This window comes from Xenopus tropicalis, chromosome 2, assembly GCF_000004195.4.
Source record: "Xenopus tropicalis strain Nigerian chromosome 2, UCB_Xtro_10.0, whole genome shotgun sequence".
NCBI lineage: Eukaryota > Metazoa > Chordata > Amphibia > Anura > Pipidae > Xenopus > Xenopus tropicalis.
Genome location: NC_030678.2, coordinates 90,996,359 through 91,014,475, shown reverse-complemented (window position 1 = coordinate 91,014,475; position 18,117 = coordinate 90,996,359). Strand labels below are relative to the sequence as shown.

At 36.6% G+C, this 18,117-nt stretch overlaps 1 protein-coding gene across 1 annotated transcript; it reads right to left on the bottom strand.

Annotated features, from left to right (window-relative positions):
* Positions 1-213: 213 nt before the first annotated feature.
* On the bottom strand, positions 214-12,797 carry LOC100495335 (5'-nucleotidase, cytosolic IA). The gene is made up of 6 exons (XM_002941654.5): positions 12,188-12,797; positions 9,193-9,360; positions 7,350-7,479; positions 6,548-6,670; positions 4,964-5,148; positions 214-4,153 (listed from the first exon to the last, which is right to left on the bottom strand). Exons 1-6 carry the CDS (start codon positions 12,320-12,322, stop codon positions 3,800-3,802), a joined length of 1,095 nt encoding a protein of 364 aa, XP_002941700.1. The 5' UTR covers positions 12,323-12,797; the 3' UTR covers positions 214-3,799.
* Positions 12,798-18,117: the final 5,320 nt, after the last annotated feature.

Genomic DNA, 18,117 nt, shown 5'->3' with positions numbered 1-18,117 from the left:
CTAAGAAATCACACACAAACCTCATTTAAATGCTGTGCTTTGGAAATGATGCAATCCCGACTGACAATTTTTAAATAATGGCTGTTTAAAGGGAACCTGTAGCCAATAACTGTTTTTTTCCATTATGCCAGGTAGATATCCTCTTAAATCTGTATTTCAATAGACTTTCAGTTTATGCAAAGTACACTATCACATAAACCACATACATCTAAATATATGTGAATTTCACAGGCTTTTATTTTATGACAGATAAAACATACAAGATTCCGTAATACATTCAGTTTATTACATTCACAAAAATATGTGGAAAAGGTCTGTGAGTCCTATGTACAATCTCTTCCATATAAAGGTGCATAACACATTTAACAGTGAACAAGGTCGAAACATATAGTCGAAGAACATAAGAGGCTTCTTATAAGGCAATTTTGTTAAAACTCTCCAAACATGGAGAGTGAACATTACAATAGTGACAAACTTGACAGTGTGTCACAGACTAAAAGGCCAGTACCAGGACATGCAACATTACATAGTGTTTTGGGTATTAATACATTCAGTTTGCAGGTTTTCTTTATTAAAATGTGTAGGCAGATGTTAGGGATACACTAAATCCATAAATCATAGATTTGGCCAGTGCATTAAGACTAAATATTTAGTTGGGGAAAACAATTTTGTTTAATATACCACCTAATGAGAACCGAGTTCAGTTGATTGATCTCACTGTACAAGTATAGGACCCGTTATCCAGAATGCTCGGGACCAAGGGTATTCCGGATAAGGGGTCTTTCTGTAATTTGGATCTTCAAACCTTAAGTCTATTAAAAAATCAATAAAACATTAATTAAACTCAATAGGATTATTTTGCATCCAATAAGGATTAAATTATATCTTAGTTGGGATCAAATACAAAGCACTATTTTATTTTTACAGAGAAAAAGGAAATCAATTTTAAAAATCTGAATTATTTGATTAAAATGAAGTCTGTGGGAGACAGGCTTTCCATAATTCAGGGCTATCTGGATATCGGGTTTCCGGATAACGGATCCCATACCTGTATTTAGTTTAGTTGAAATTCTGCTATTCAGCAGGCAACAGTTTTTTTAGCAAAATGTTTTAGTAAAATTGGCTTTGCCTACTCATAATATATATATTTATACATTCAAATTATTGCAAAAATAGTTAGGAATTTATAACAGAGGTTTGAAGTTTATCAAGTCTTTACTAGCATTTTACTCATTCAGGTAGGAGCTTACTACCCAGTATTCTCTGATATCACAAGTATCTTTAAAACAATATTAAAACAGTAGGGACAGAAACAAGCCCATTAAAATAACATACACAAAGCACATGCATCTACTTGCTTTACTATACTGTGCCATGTTCCAGTTTGCCGATTTAACCAACGTTAGTGTATGAGGAATCAGGCATAGTCTGTTCTGCTACAGCCATATATTGCTATGAAAAGGTGGTAAGCAAAATGCCCCTGTACATAGTGTGCCAATAGGCACTTGAAATTGCATCAATTGAAGAGTGTGTGTGTGAATGGACTCCCAACAATTACTTCATAAGCATAAGCTGTGCCCATGAATGCACAGTTTACTTACCAGTGCACATTTTTCTGCCTGCTTGTGACAGGCACAGTTACACTAGAGTTCTGGCATAAAATGTTTTATTGTGGGTAAAGATATAGTGACATGCACCATTTTTTTCGCACTGGTTTATAAAATTTAGCCCCAATTTCTGAGAGTAAACATTAAAAATGTAGTCATCAAAATATTATTTTAATAAAAACCACAGTATTAATATCTAAAGTTATGTATCAGGGAAAAACATATACATATAAATATATATATATAATATATATTTATCTATATATATTATATAATTAATATCTTTTAAATATTTATTGCATGATGTCCAAAATTTGGCCTAATAACTTTTTGGTTATGATTTATTATATATATATCTGTATATATTATATTTGCTTGAAGTATTCCAAGTACAAATTAAGTTTTAAAATAGCATTTTATTTCTAATCTTTTTATTAGTCATATATTATGTCTCTAGTGATAAGGAAGACATTTTTTAAGACTGAATTAAATACTTCAAACAATTCTCATTTGAGTCACAAAACAGTAGTCACCATCTTTTATTAACAAATATATTATTATTATTATTGGGTACCAACAAAGGTTAGTCTTAGGTAGATTCTGTCTTCTAGGAAGGACCTGGTATTTCTGCATAATACTTTTCTGTCGCTATCACCATTTCTTTACATCTCCTCATTTCATACACTGATTTCACATAAGGTAGATGTGCTTGGTTATTTTGAGGTATCCTCATTCACAAAGTTTAGCAAATGTATTTACACACTTAGGAATAAGGAGACAAACTGTCATCTGCATAATGATCAAGCTGCTCATACTTGCTGGTGCGAGCTCCAACAGAACGGATCTGTGCCCATGCAAACATTTTGGTAAAGTACTGTACTATACCAACAGTCAGTTGGCTGATAACAATTGCATTGGTATTAGCTGACTAATGTGTGTGCCCTTCCCCCAATATTTTTTAAGTTTGGCCACAGACTGTCGCTTGTAGATATGCTTGGCACAACAGTTTGATATTATATATCAGTCCCTTTTCTATAATATCAAGTACGGTGTTTTAGTCAAAAATGTTATATTCAATATAATAAAGTCCTATTTGATTTAGACTCATCAAAAAGACCCAAGCTGCCATATATATAACTATGCAGACATACAATGGATAGCCATCTACTGCTAGCCACCCTACTCACCCTCTTTCCCTACTCTAAGAAGCAAAATGCAAAGTTACCAGCATCCAGTACTAAGTACATCTCACAGTCTGTGTGTATATGGTACATAGCAAAACTGGGATCCTTATTATATGGTTAATAAATATGCACAAAAGTCAATTTACAAACTAATATAAATAACCACAGCTTTTTAGGAGCTGAAACACAAATAAAGGGAGCTCTATTCCTTAAAATATCGGAGAGGAAAAAATAAAAGAAAGGACACCATTACCAAACCCCAAGCACCCTATTAGCAAAATTACACCAAGAAACCACTGAAGAAATGAACACTGCCAATTAGCACATAAATATTACAAATGGAGTATATTTTTACCTTGCAAATAAGAGCAAAAATACTGAGAGCAAATTGTTTTTCTATTTTTATAATGTATTGGTTTTCCAAAACAAATTAGGACTATTTAGTTTTCATGCATATGTAGAAGGCTAATGATAGTAAGACCATGGTGTTCTTGAGTTCTTTTACAATACCCTTCACTTTTCCTTGACTTTATCATGTGCACAGTGCTAAGTATTTGTACTTGACTCTGTAGGACTCTCATTGTTTTATGTGCAGGGAATTTTGTTTACTTAATCATTTGCATGTTGGTGTGAGTTACAGTTAAAGCTGTACAAAGCAAAAAGGCAATAATAGCAGCCTGTTTAGTAGAGTGTTACATTCACCACATCACTGTTACATACAAGGACAGAGGCAGCTGAAACACAGACAACAGACAAGCATAACATTTTTTTGTCAATGGTTGCAATCATGCCATTATGCAAAGTAGGCAGCAATAGTGAATGTGCATGGGCACTTATCACAAAAAAGTCACTTTATAGTATTTATATATTGCCCCATTTGGTTCTAATAAAGAACAAGGAGCTTTGTAAACAATCTGGGGGCTTCCATTAAACCCAAAAAACCCAAATAAATATGTAGTGTGGTAATATTCTGGGTATAGTGCATGGCTGCAGGCGCCAAAGGAAGTATTACTTGCTGTTTTGAGAAGGTTTATGTTTATGTCTTTGTGCTACACCATATGGTACATGAGCTGCTATTGTGCCCATCTCCTTAGCTCCCTCAACATGAAACATCTGGTCATCAAAAAATATGTGTGGGCGTATCTTTTCAAGGAGAGGTCCCTTTGGGGCTCCAGCCAAGAATAAAGCTTCATCAGTCTCAAGCCCCCAACTACGTAGAGTTTTTAGGGCACGTGCGCCAGAACTGGCAGCACTACGTGCAGTAACCAAATAAGTGCGAATAGGGCAGTTCATCCTCATTCCCTTGGAGTAAAATTTCTTCTGCAACTTCCCCAAAGCTTCCAGGAAACCTTTAAGAGGTCCCTGAAAAAGAAAAAAAATACATTCAAAGGTGAACATGTGGACTTTTCTGTGCAGCCAAATTGCTAGGAAAGGGCAATTCTGCCCTTTGGATCACCTGTTATATTTGGCCTAGATGGTTTAAACTTCAAAGCCTCTGGATTTCTGCACCATTTCATGTCATTAAAATTTAGCCTTACATATTTTAAAGTTTTCACTTCTTAAAACTTTTTTTTAACAAGGGCACATGATGTATTTTTCAGATTATGAATTGGCTTACATCTATTCCTATTAGAAGCACTGTTGTATCTATGACACAAATGTATAATTAAGGACATTTTTATATTTAGGTGACCCCAAACATTCTTTATGCAATTTTAATTAAAACTATCCGGTAATAGTATGCAATAGTAAAACTGGACTCTCTGGGAATAGAATTCCTGTTTTACAGGACAATTCCAGTCTTATAGGAGAACTCTTTTGCAATAGCCATAAAACAAAAGAAGACATTTTTTTAGAACAATGACTCAAGTAAACAATGAGATCCTATCCATGTTGCCCTGCAATGTGCATTGGATAATACAGTTTGTACAGTCTTGAAAATCTCTGTGATATGTCCCAGTGACAACCCAAATACACTAGCCTTGTACACATAACACCTTCAGAAATCATAGCTTTTGTAATCTATGCATTTGCTCTGTAGAAAATACTTAACAAGTAAAGGAAAATAACTAGCCTGTTGGCATTTCCACAATATTACTGTGTACTTTGGTCAGCAAAAGTGAATTAATCTGAGAGCAGTTACACAAAATATGGCTTATTTTAAGCAATTACCTGTGCCAAAGGCTTGTTCTCATAAGCCTTCTCATGTTCAAAAAACATGTCCAGCCCATGCTCCTTCACAATTTGCTCTGACTCATCAGAAAACAGGACAGCATCTCCATCAAATGCTACACGTAGTTGTTCTTCATGGACGGACACATTGTGACTTGGGCTAAAAATGGTTGCTGCTGCTATACCTTAATGGTGTATAAAAAGGGTATAACATGTTACAGGGATCTTAATTAGTTAAGATTGCGAGACTTAATTATTTTTGACAAAATAAGTGCACATTAAATATAATGTATAAACGCTATAAAACCCTCCAGTTGCACCCCCAATCTCTCCAAAGGAGTCCTGTTTTATCTTCTTGTTTTGTTTATATGTTTAATGTATACAGTAATATGTTGTACAATGCTTGTGTTTTATAAATACATGTAAATAATTATCATAATCAAAATAATTAAGGAAGAAACGTAATTACAGATGCAAGAGTATTCTTAAACAAGGACCTTACCAGCATGCAGCCAACCAGCATGCAAGGTTCTCAATTAAAGGATCCACGTAAAGAACTGGTAGTTAGAGCAGTGGTCCCCACCCAGTGGCTCACAAGCAACATGTTGCTCACCAACCATTTGGATGTTGCTTCCAGTGGCCTCAAAGCAGGTGCTTATTTTTTAAATCCTGGCTTGGAGGCAAGTTTTGGTTGCATAAAAACAAGGTATACTGCCAAACAGACCCTCATGTAGGCTGCCTGTCCACATACGGGCTACCCAATCACAGCAATTATTTGGTACCCCAGGTACATTTTTTATACTTGTGTTTCTCCCCAATTCTTTTACATTTGAATGTGGCTCATGGGTAAAAAAGGTTGGGGACCCCAGAGCTTAACTAAGGATGTGGGCTACCTCCACTGCAGTCTAATGTCTTTGAAGATGATGGAGAGCTCTCTAGGTTTTCACACCTATACAGATCTGACATATTTTGTGTGACCAGTTTGGGGAGGCAGCAGGGGACCAGGAAACCAGGGATATAGTTAGCCTAACAGGAACAAAGCCTAGAGCAGGAAGTGTAGCTGAAGTGTAGCTTGGCCAAGGCCAAGGCTTAAGGCAGGTGGCGGCAGCTTGGGGGCAGAAGTGTAACTATGTATACAGCAGACCCCATGGCCACAGGGGGGCCTGGGCAACAGGGGGGGGGCTGCTGTACTGTAGTCCCACCCTATAGTGGCACAGTCGGGGCCGTAAGTGCAGTGCCCTGGTTGCTGGTTGCGCTAGGCTCCCTTAGTAGATTTTTCTGCAGGGAGGACCCAGAGCAACCAAGTTACGCCACTGCTGGAGGGGGTATGTATGGTAGCATTAGAGAAAGAATCATGTATACACAAAAAGTATAGTATTATACATTTTTTCACACAGACATGTTATAAGTATATGCTCTTCATCATTACACATTTTTTGGCTTTTGAATGCTCTGTGGAAGAAAATTGATAACAAAGAATTAAACAACATTGCCACATCTAGTGATGAGGGACCAATACACATACAGATAAACAGACACTGATAAATTACATTTTAGAGCTTTATAAAAAATGAATTTCTTTACCTTCTTCTATAGCTTCCTGCACTTTTTGGCCATCAGATGAGAGGTACAGGTTGGTGTGGTAAGCTTTCAGGTAGCCAATGGGGCTGTTGCCTCCAGTCATACAGAAACGCTCTATAAAGAGGTCTAAGGCAGAAGATGGACCAAGATGTCAATATCTTTACAGTGCATTGTGGAGGTCATTTACTAATGCAGCACAACCTTGTGGAGTCTTTTTGTACCAACTGTACTACTACAGTATGATTTTATCTAGGAAATATAACTATTGCTACTTATATAGCACTGACATGTCGCACAGTGGTTTATAGAGATTAACAATCACATAAGTCTCCACCAAGCACTCATATCATACAAACACAATAGAGTCAGTTAACTTGCCTGTATGTTTTTGGAGTGCAGAAGGGAAAGGAGCACCCAGTAGAGTACAGGAAAAAGTTACAAACTTCAAGCAGATGCCCTGGTAGATATGTTAAATATGTAGTTTCTCTGTCCTCTTGAATGTGGTATAGTAGTTGAGAGTAGTTGTATGTCATAGAGTACTGACAGTATTAGCAGAGGCTTTTAACACCACATACATATGCAATAAATGCATTCTGTGAGCAATTCAGGAGTCATTTATAAACACTAGGCATATTTGCACATGGGCAGTTACCCTTGGCAACCAGTCAGATGTTTGTTTTCATTGTTCAACTCACAGCTGGTAAAGAACAGGCAATCACTGATTGGTTGTTATGAGTTACGGCCCAGGTGCTAAATTGCCCAGAGATTTTTATATTTCTGTTTGTAATTGCTTATAGAGACTTACTGTAATGGTTTATGGTATTAATGAGGCGCACTCCAACTTGAGCATGGTTATTAGTCATGAGGACAATATCAAAAAGATCTTCACTCTCTGGATAGAGCTGGCGAAGTTGAGTGTTAACTGATTCTAGAGCCTAGGACAAAAATCATATTCGGTTTTATTGAAGGCAGACAAAGTACTGGTTTCAATTTATTCTTTAATCTAGATGTAATTCTTATTTCCAAAGCATCATGACATTTGACATGCTGACAAAAAACATATAATCAATTACTATACTTCACCTTTTGTGAAACTTGAATTTTATTGGTATTTGTTTTGTTATTTTTTTTTACATTGTTAATATTATTATCACACATATTTATAAAGCACAAACATGTTGTATAGTGCTGTAAAATAAATGGATGTGTAGCTTAATCCTAAATATATAGGATGTATATATACATCAGCTTTTTCAGTTATTATTTTGGCTCTCCACTTTCTAGGACAGCATTTGCAATAATCAGCTTACATTTTCAAACTGGAATTTGAATGTTAAGATCTTTATAAGCAATTAATGTAAGGATTATCCTTGAACCAGATATAGCAGCAGATGTTTTTGTCACACAAACAAGAGGAGCTATCCATTATTTAATTAATTACTGGGAACACTATGGTATAAGGAGTCTAGGAATATGGAATTAGATTTACACATTCAATTTTTTTTAGTAAACATAAAACAAGTATTACAAAAAAATTCTTTATTAACATAGTCCAATTAAACTGATATTATAAGAACACAGCCAAGTAGGCAACATATGTTTTTGTTGTTTTTTTCAATGACTACTTATGATACACTTATAGTTACCTTTCATATTGGAGCTGTGTTGCCCCTGATCTAAAATTCCCAGGATCTTAAATGAACCTTAGTTCATACATGCAACACTACAAACACCCCGCCAGGACCAACAGGCAGGAACAAATATATAATAAAGGCATTATTTAGACATAACATCTAACCTGCTACAGAAGCAGAGATATTCTTGTTTCAGTGCTGAAGATGTAAGCACTATAAGTAAAAAGCTGTTCAAATGCAGAGGAAATTCAAAATCTTAAAATGGGCCCCCAGGCCCCAGAAGGTCAGGGAAGCTAGTTAAACAGTCATATTCCCCAGGCTCTAGTAAGCACTATGGTGAGGGATTTATATTTTATTCCTCTAATCAATAAGATCTGGACAATTAGCTAGGAGCAGTCCAATAATATACTAGCATACCTTAAAGTCAGTTTATTTTTTGATCTTTATGAGAATGAAAATTGTATTGGTTATATTGTTTAGGTATGCACACTGTTTTCTTAGTCCTAAATTAATCTTTCTGGACTGTGTAATTGCTTTTTGTAGATTTAATTTCCCATACAGTAGAAATGCTATTTTATGTTTTTCAGGGGATCAGAAAATGGCGTAAAATCTACAAAAATGTAAAATTAGAAAAATGCTTTAAGGTTGTACAGCCTTGGATTAGCTATGGTCTAGATATATAATACATTGCTACTCTGGGGTCAAAAGTCCCGTTTTTTAAACAGAAAGTTAAACTGTAAACAAATAGAGCTCACTAAACTTGCAATCCCCTCTCCCCACCCACGCCTCCGCCCCAATTTAAGAAGGAAGAAAATGAAGGGGGCGGGTTTGAATGCAACATGGCTTTTACATAATTGTTTGGTAAAATGGTCTGAAATATCCCTAAACATTGAGACTGACCAGATAGGCATATGCCTCCAATCAGGTGTATGGTCAATGTTATTGGCCCTGAAACAGTTCTGTTGCTGTAACAAGCGTATATTATTTCTGCCTTGGAGTTAAAGTGAAACTTACCTTTACAAAAGGGAATGCAGCTCCAGGCTTGAATGGCTCATTTTCATGTTCTAGTTGATACCGAACATATTCCTCTAGACCCTTTTCTTGGTAAACCTTTTGCTCCTCTTCCATGAGAAAAAGTGCTCGGGAGGATACTGCTATTGTTATTGCATTGTGAGGTTTAGGCTGAGAAGGACAAATGACTGATTATTAAAATCAAACTTTACCTTTGAATATTAGTATTCTTTTATTTCTATAGTGCCACCATGTTCCACTGCACTTTACATAATATACATTTTCCATGCTTATAGTGCAGTTGGTGGGACTGAACATAGGACCCTAGTTCTGAAGGTTTTTATAAAACTATATCACCTAAATGAGCCTATATGGAAAACAATGTTTCATATAAATAAAGCCTTTCAATGAAAAATGTATTTTTCTAATAATACGTTCTGTTTGCTTTCCCCTATAAAGACATTCATTTTAAGTACTAAATTCAGTTCCTCTGGCTCTTATGAGGCACTGTTCTTACAACAAGTGCACATATACCCTGCCCTATGCACATGTTCCCATACTCATCCCCATTTCCAGTTTGATGTGTGCACATAAACTATCGCACACATGCTGATTGGAGCCTTACTGTTTCCTGTCAGGTTATCCTTCTTGAAAGACTTGAGATTTGTCCAAATCCCAAAATAGTGGATTCAATACATCTCTAACATGTACTGTATATTGGAATTTAATAGAATTTTATTTTTAGTTGATATCCTAATTAAATTATCTGTTAGTTGACAGAGTTATTTACTATTGCAGCCGTGTGATGTAGTTGTTTAAAAAATGGATGCAAGTGTTGCATGTTTTGGTTTCATTTATTAAGTACTTGCATCCTAACATGATCCTTGCACTTCCATATAGTTGTGCTAAGCATCATTGTATTCTAATGTGTTTCTAATTGATGCTAAGGAACCCTAGAGGTAAAGCTATCTTGAATGTGTAATTCCAGGGTTCCAACAGGGGTTTGTGTCAGTAGGGACAGCAGACTTGCACCAAAAGAATTACTTTTATGTCAGTTTAATGTTATGCACTGGAAGTGCTGCAACTTGCACCTGATTTGCAAGACTATGGCCAGTTCAGATGGGTGTTCCTTCCTGTGCATCCACAATGCTGCATTGTGGGTAAAAACATTATGTGTTTGAAAATTACACTTTCCACGCTGCGCTGTATTTGTAAATTACCCTTACAGTTATTTTCTAATTAAGTACCTAAAGTGAAGGGAAGAACCCATTCCAGGATTCATCTCAGGATTCAGCTAAATCCTAGCAATTTTTTTAAAGATTTGGATTTGGCCAAATCCTTAGCTTTAGCTGAACTGTATCCATACCATTAATGACTTTAAAGCTTTGAGTTTTTTGTTTACAAATAACAGCAATTCATTAGTTGTACTCTTTGCTTATGCAGATTAGGGTTCAAATTCAGTTTGGTGTTCTGCCGAATCCTATAAAATGTGTTGCTGAACTACTTCCTTCTTCCTGCTAGAAAATTCATACCAGTAGTGAGTGAATGCACACAGGAGTTGCTGAGGCTACTGGAGGGGGTGATGTAGTCGGGGGGAAAGGGCACAGAACTAGGGGTAAGTGAAAGGAGAGGCACCTGCCTGGCGCTCCCCCCACTTGGAGACTAGTTTATTTGTTCTCTGGAACACAGAGGATGCTATAAGCAAATAGTATTGTATATTACAGGCAAGACATATCCCGAACCATAAATTATATGTTCAAGAGGTAGGAAATCAGTAGAACTGTTGAATCAATCATATTCCATATTTTCAGTGTTTTTCTTGTATCACAACACATTAGAAAGGAGGGATGCAACATTCAGTGGTACTGCTTAATACACCCGAATTGGTATTTTGTAATGATATGGATGAGTGAAGCAAAAAGCCACTCAAGGATAAATAGAGGGTGAATCAAGAGAAAAGGACAGGTCATCAGATTAATCCCTGGGGTGTTAATAGAAGGATCAATGAAGACAAAAGAAGTCAAAAAGATTAATGCTAAAAGAGTGATTAGTGATGACCACAATCCAAAGGGGCATTAGGCTTTAATGAATATGCCTGTATATAGACAGGTATATATTATGTAGGTTATCCTTATTAGGGTGCTGTTTTATATGTGTATATGTAAAGAATTACCATTGCCATCATCACTATCATTTATTGATAATGTCAGCAAATACTACACATAAATAAATAAAGGGTTGCAGAGGAGAATGACAGTTTCTGACCTCCCCCCAGCAGAAGGTCACTGACCCCAACAGGTGCCTTTTGTTGTACACATTGCTAAAGGTCAGATAGTTTAGAGCTAGTGCAGGTAACATTGGGGGAATAAGAGAGAAGTTTCTACCAATCTCTTAGTTAAGTGACCCTATATTTGTTGCTGTGGGGGATGCTGGGAGTTGGCATTCTACAGCACCTGGAGGGCCAGCATCATGCACACACATATTATTCCTCTGCAGCAACATATAACTGTGTCCATACAGAGAACTACAGACAGAGATTACATTCTAGTTACTAAAATAGGAAAGGGAAGCTGAGAGGATGAGATAAACAGAAACAAGTGAGCAAATTATTTTTGGCCCTTCCAGTGTAGCAATGATAAGGATCCTATTCCCTGCCTGACATTTTCCCTTACTACTATGTCACTGCAAACTGAGTAGAAACAATTTCAGATGGAAAATCTCATGCAAGACATTCACAATTTACATAATGTTCTTTTTATACTGGCTAGCGGTACCATAAAATGATAAAAAGATGATTAAGATGAAAAAGATGACTGATTGATTGATAGATAGATATATAGATGGATGATAGATAGATAATTAGATAGATAGATAGTTGATAGATAGATAGATAGATAGATATACAATTTCCTAGGTGCCTAGAGCTGTATTATCAAGAGCCACCCCTACCAAGTAGATCTTAGTAGCCACCTTGGGCAGCTTTTGCCATAGCTCTTACCGATTTGGGTTTCTTGGTGGGGGTAAGATTTTCATAGAATGCTTTGGCCTCATCCAGTTTCTCTTTCTCCCCATGCTTCTGGGTTGGAACAGGGTTGTTCTTAGGCTCTTTGGCAGCTGTTTCTCCTGGTATCATCTTTCCAGTGGTCCTTGCTTAGTAGATGACTATGGCTATGCTATAGAGATGAGCAGCCTGATACTATTCTCCCTGCCTCCTTCCCTACAGCTTTTCTTTCTGCAGATATGTCTGTATCATGTCTACTGCTCTCTTTCACTGTTTCTTTTTGTCTGTACTCTTGTCTCTCTTCCTCTCTCTATGTATATGCTTTATCATTAATATAGCTCCTGCTTTCTTCTCTAGCGGCTTTATCTGTTATTCCTCTGTTTCTGTCTCTGTCGCTGCCTTCTCTCCCCCACTGACTCCCCCCTCACTGATGATGAAGTCTTTATAAGGAGTCCCATAAACCCACTGTGTTTCCAGCCCCTGCTTCCATGAAATAGAGAAGGGTGGGATAAATATACCCTGAGTGTAACCCACTAGGTCATCTAAAATATTTCCTCTTATCCCAAGGCTGGACCACTGCTGATTCTCTCAAAAGCTGGATTTGGCTCTGAGAAAAACAGAGATGAAAGGGAGGAGAATTTAAACAGCCGGGAGTCCCTAGAGAGCTAGGATCCTCCCACAGCATAGCAACAATATTTATGCTTTAGTGTGCCTATAACTAATCTGTTTCTTGCTTTCACACTGACATAGACAATATGATATATATGAAATATATAATATGATACAATATTTATATACTCTATTTATATGCAGCCATATTAACACACAGCTACATTGTAGGAATCATATATACTGTGTATATATGCTTAAGGTATATTGCAATATATAGACAATCCCTGTTTTGCTTAAGGGAGGGTATATCTTGGTAGCTTAATGCACAGAATGTCTTAATGTCCTATATATATTCTTAATGGGTGAGTGCAGAGGAGCTGTTGTTGTTCTATATATATACATATAGTAGAACCCCTATTTTGCGATTTTTAGGGGACCAGAAAAAATGTGTAAAATCCGGGAAAATCTAAAATCAGGGAAATGCATCATGAATTATATATTTGTGGAACCACAAAAAAGTGTAAAATTAGGGAAAACATATTGTTGTTTTCCCTAATTTTACACTTTTTGTGGTTGAAACCCTTTATTTTACATACCCTGATTTTAAGTTTTCACGAATTTTATAGTTTTTTTTGTATCTTTTTCTCTTCATCGTAGGATTAAATGCACAAGCACAATGTATTATGAACAACAATTTGGCATTTTCAAGATTTTTGATTATGGCAGAACCAATGACTACAATTTTTGTGTGCATTTAATAATCTTAAACTGTTCATTAAGTGCTTAGTATCCCCATTTAAAATATTAATTCACAGTCCCACAGATTCACAGGGGAATTTTAAAAGGGATTCTGCAAAGTCTGTGCTACAGTAAGTGAATGTTTGCACAAATATATTCAGGTATGGGATCCCTTATCCGGAAACCCGTTATCCAGAAAGCTCCGAATTACGGAAAGCCCATCTCCCATAGACTCCATTTTAATCAAATAATTCAGAATTTTAAAACTGATTTCCTTTTTCACTGTAGAAATAAAACAGTACCTTGTAATTGATCCCAACTAAGATATAAATAATCCTTATTGGATACAAAACAAGCCTATTGGGTTTAATTAATATTTTATTGATTTTTTAGTAGACTTAAGGTATGGAGATCCAAATTACAGAAATATCCCTTATCCGGAATACCCTTGGTCCCAAGTATTCTGGATAATGGGTCCTATACCTGTATTTAAAAAAAAATTATATATAGGTAACAGAGTCAATCTTATTCCATCATAGAAATTAAGAGATGTCTTGGGCTTTACTCTATTCTAGAGCTCACTGGCGATTTTCAACCACTGTCAGAACCTTAGAAAAAATGAGAGCAACAATGTCATTGTTGCTATGGGCAACTGCACTAATTTTGAACTTACCTTTGTAAATCAGCCCCAATATGGTGGATACCTCACAGTCAAGGTCATTTATTAACACCGGTCAAATGGGCAGTAACTCATGGCAACCAATAATATTGTTGCATTCATCGTTCTACCTGCAGCTGGCTGAGAAAAGCCAATCACTGATTGGTTGCTATGAGTTACTGCCCATGGGCAAATATGTCCAGTGTTGATAAATGAGCCCCAGTGAGTCAAATTATTAATCTTGTGGTTAGCCTATTACAAATGGTCATTTGCTCCTGTTCACTCTGTCTTGTGCACGTTATTTCAGGGAAGGCATCAACCCATCAATATGCACAGGGTGGATTTCAGAGCAAAAATGCAGTTTCCGTACCACAATCCGCCTGTCAGCACACACACAAGATGGGGCAAACAAAAGCAGGGCACCTAAGAAAACATGGTGTACCATTAAGCCTGCTAAGTGATTATCTGTATTTACAAACTGAAAGTGACTGATCCCCTCAGTATCAAACTGAGGAAAGATAAAAAAAAAAAAAGTAATATAGGGTAGTGGAAAAATAGTAATTTATAGTCCTGTGTTTTAGATATATACAGTATACTGTATAACTCTGTGTTGGAAAATCAGTACTTATATAAAGAAAAGTATACTGTCAGCGGCGTAACTTGTTCGCTCCAGGCCCCCCTACAGAAAAATCATTTGAGAGGGCCCCCCTGCTGCCCAGGCCCTCTGCTATGGCGGGGTCTGCTGTAAACATAGTTACACCACTGTTTACTGTGTATAAATGGACTCAATGTCTAACATTTCTATAAGGAGGCAGTTTGAGAAAAAGACTTCCATTTGCTTTCTCTAACACATAATTGTCTACAAATACAAAAAAGGAGTAGTAAGATCATATTACTTTCTCCCTTTGCCCAGATGCTCAGGTTTGTTGTTAGTACACAAGGTCAGGAATTTGTATGCAGTGACCTTGGTTACAAGGGGTTTTCCAAATGTCATCCCTACCAGAAATGTCAGCTCATGATAGCGTGCAGTTCCTGGTCAAATAGGAGTTCTTTCCATTTGGCGTTTCTATTTTTTGGCTAGCTCCTATATTAGCAGCTATCTTACTGGGCCCCCAGCACCTGTTTGTTATCCTGCATCGTCTGTTATGCACCAACCTCTATATATGTGTGCAAAAGTGATTCAAAATAGGCCCTGGCATTTCAAGTGCTCAGAGGTCCAAACAACGGCCGCTGGCCCAATAAATAATGACTGTATGTGGCAGATTACAGCAGCCCCTCTGGCTCTTGCCAGAATCTACAGATTGCCAATCTAGACCTGTATGTGTGTTTCACATGTATACAAAATTCTCGAGTAAGCTGTTTAGTAATCTTCTTTGATTTTGTTCTGTCCTTTACTTATCACATAGTTACTATGGACGTACTCATAATAAGCTGAAAATATAAAAATTCCTCTTAAAAATTCAGATAATACTAAATTAACTGTAAACATTTCCAAATGCTTTTTAACACACCCTAAGATCTGTCTGTAACTGGAAATTTTCAGGCTGGGTTGCAAAGACATTGGCAAATGGACATTTATAGCTGCTTCTGAATCTCAGTTAGGAAGCCATGAAAACGAGCACCAATCATAATACAGGTATCGGACCCCTTATCCGGAAACCCGTTATCCAGAAAGCTCCGAATTACAGAAAGCCCGTCTCCCATAGACTCCATTTTAATCAAATAATTCAGAATTTTAAAACTGATTTCCTTTTTCTATGTAGAAATAAAACAAAACCTTGTAATTGATCCCAACTAAGATATAAATAATCCTTATTGGATGCAAAACAATCCTATTGGGTTTAATTAATGTTTTATTGATTTTTTAGTAGACTTAAGGTATTGAGATCCAAATTACGGAAAGACCCCTTATCCGGAATACCCTTGGTCCCAAGCATTCTGGATAATGGGTCCTATACCTGTACTAATGAACTAAATGGATGTAGATTTTGTGATGTCATGGAGTGTGTGCACAGAATCCATCAAGAGATCTGCTTCCATAAAGAGCTAGTCAGAGTCAGACTTCCCCTAAAATGGGGAACATGTGCATTCCAAGGATCTTGCTAGACTTCCCCTGGAGATTCTGGCTTATCTACACAAATTCTTGTCTCCTGGGATGCCGGCCTCTTCTTCATAAGAACAAACACACACACACACACACACACACAAACAACAAATAATGCCCATGCCATTTACTGATTCTTCTTAGGTTTTAAATCGTGCAAGACTACAATCATTTATATACCCTCTGCTTATCTTTTAGGTGATACTGATACATGCATAGGAATGCCCACAATCTTTTCAGGTAATAATAAAGAAATATTATTAGCTTTGTTTAAAACCTTATAAATACAATATTATGCAAAGGTGCTTGGTTCCTGCTAGGTGGAACTGTCTTAAAGATCCCCATCTTGACTGACTGTTTCCTTGCTGAATGCAGAATGTGTGAGTTATAGTGGAAGTCCTCTATAGCAGAACTCGTGGAAATTGACTGCCTATTCTGCTATAACACAGAGGTTGCCAAACTGTTGGATTCACCTTTCTTAGAAAGCATGAGGGGGGTTGAAATTTTGCACATTTAGATTGATTGGCCTATTTTGGAAAGTACTGAAACTGCTGGAAAATACTGTTTGTATGTATCTGTAACATGCCTAGAGGTAAAACAATTTAAAACAGATGGCACCTAATCCTCCTGCTTATTTATGCAGATAGCTTGTTCTGGGCATATATATGTTTGGAATGGCAACCTGAGTTCAATGGCAATTGAAAACAAAAGGGCAAATTAGATTTATAACACAAAATGTATATATTGCTTTAAATATGCCTAATTGTTCCACAAATATAGTTCCACCCATACTTTGCTGGAAGAAGGACTGTGGCAAGTTGCAAAAGATACAGTGGCAGAGGCTTACTAATCTTTCCTGTCATTACAAATTCCTTATGTAAAGCACATGAAGTTAATTAAGTACCACAGACAATGTTTCAGTAAATTCCCATGAGGTTAATAAGTCTGCAGAAATGTAGATGTAACATTATAAATTGCATCTAAATTGCACCCTGGGTTATGTAAAAACTGAAAAATGATATGTATTATTGTGCTGACAAAAGAACAGGCAGATTTGAATCCCACAAACTCTGACAAAATTGTTAAATCATCCTGTTGTTCTTCACCAGGTAACTGAGCATTCCTTATCTTTTTAAAACACATGTTTGAGGTAGGTGAGAGCTAAGTTGCATAAAGAGCTGTTTTGTTTTGTTTTTTTCATTTGTTGTTTTTGCTCTAGCGTTTCTGTAACTTGCAAACTCAAAAACCTATTTTCTTTGGAAATCATATATATAAGCTTGTAATACAAGCTTAAATATGTAATATATAAAATATACATATAGAACTTATAGAACCAAAGTGAAAGAGGTGGGTGATAGTCCCTGGCTTTGGATAGCCTCACAAACAATTTTTTTAATGCTCTACAGACCCCAGCTAAAAACGTGAGTGTTGCATAACAAAAGGGATAGTGTCTGAAGGCTGTCTGATGCCTGGAGATGTGGTCCAGTAAGGTCATATTTTAGGCATCCCACATATATATATATAACGAGGATATACCCTAACACTAACCCTGAGTGAGAGATAGAAATATTTTGTTATGACTGGGATTGGTGATATATAGGATATCCCCTAAGATCGTTACAGATCACTTTCTATGGGAGCAGGTGAAATATTCAAAAAAGTCTTTGAATGGTTTTCTGTTGATTGATAGGTCACCGAGCAATAGTAAGGTTCAGCAGAACTAAAATACCGCCAGCAGAACTAAAATAACTCTTTGTGGGTACTATATATACTGTATATATATGGGTTTCTGGCAGAAAGTACACTTGTGTAATT

What these genes read in the sequence shown, in the direction of transcription:
- LOC100495335 (XM_002941654.5), bottom strand. Translation starts at nt 12,322, where the DNA reads ATGATACCAGGAGAAACAGCTGCCAAAGAGCCTAAGAACAACCCTGTT. An exon ending in CCACCAAGAAACCCAAATCG is followed by an intron (nt 9,361 to 12,187) that starts GTAAGAGCTATG and finishes TGTCCTTCTCAG; the next exon opens with CCTAAACCTCACAATGCAAT. An exon ending in TAATACCATAAACCATTACA is followed by an intron (nt 6,671 to 7,349) that starts GTAAGTCTCTAT and finishes CTTCTGCCTTAG; the next exon opens with ACCTCTTTATAGAGCGTTTC.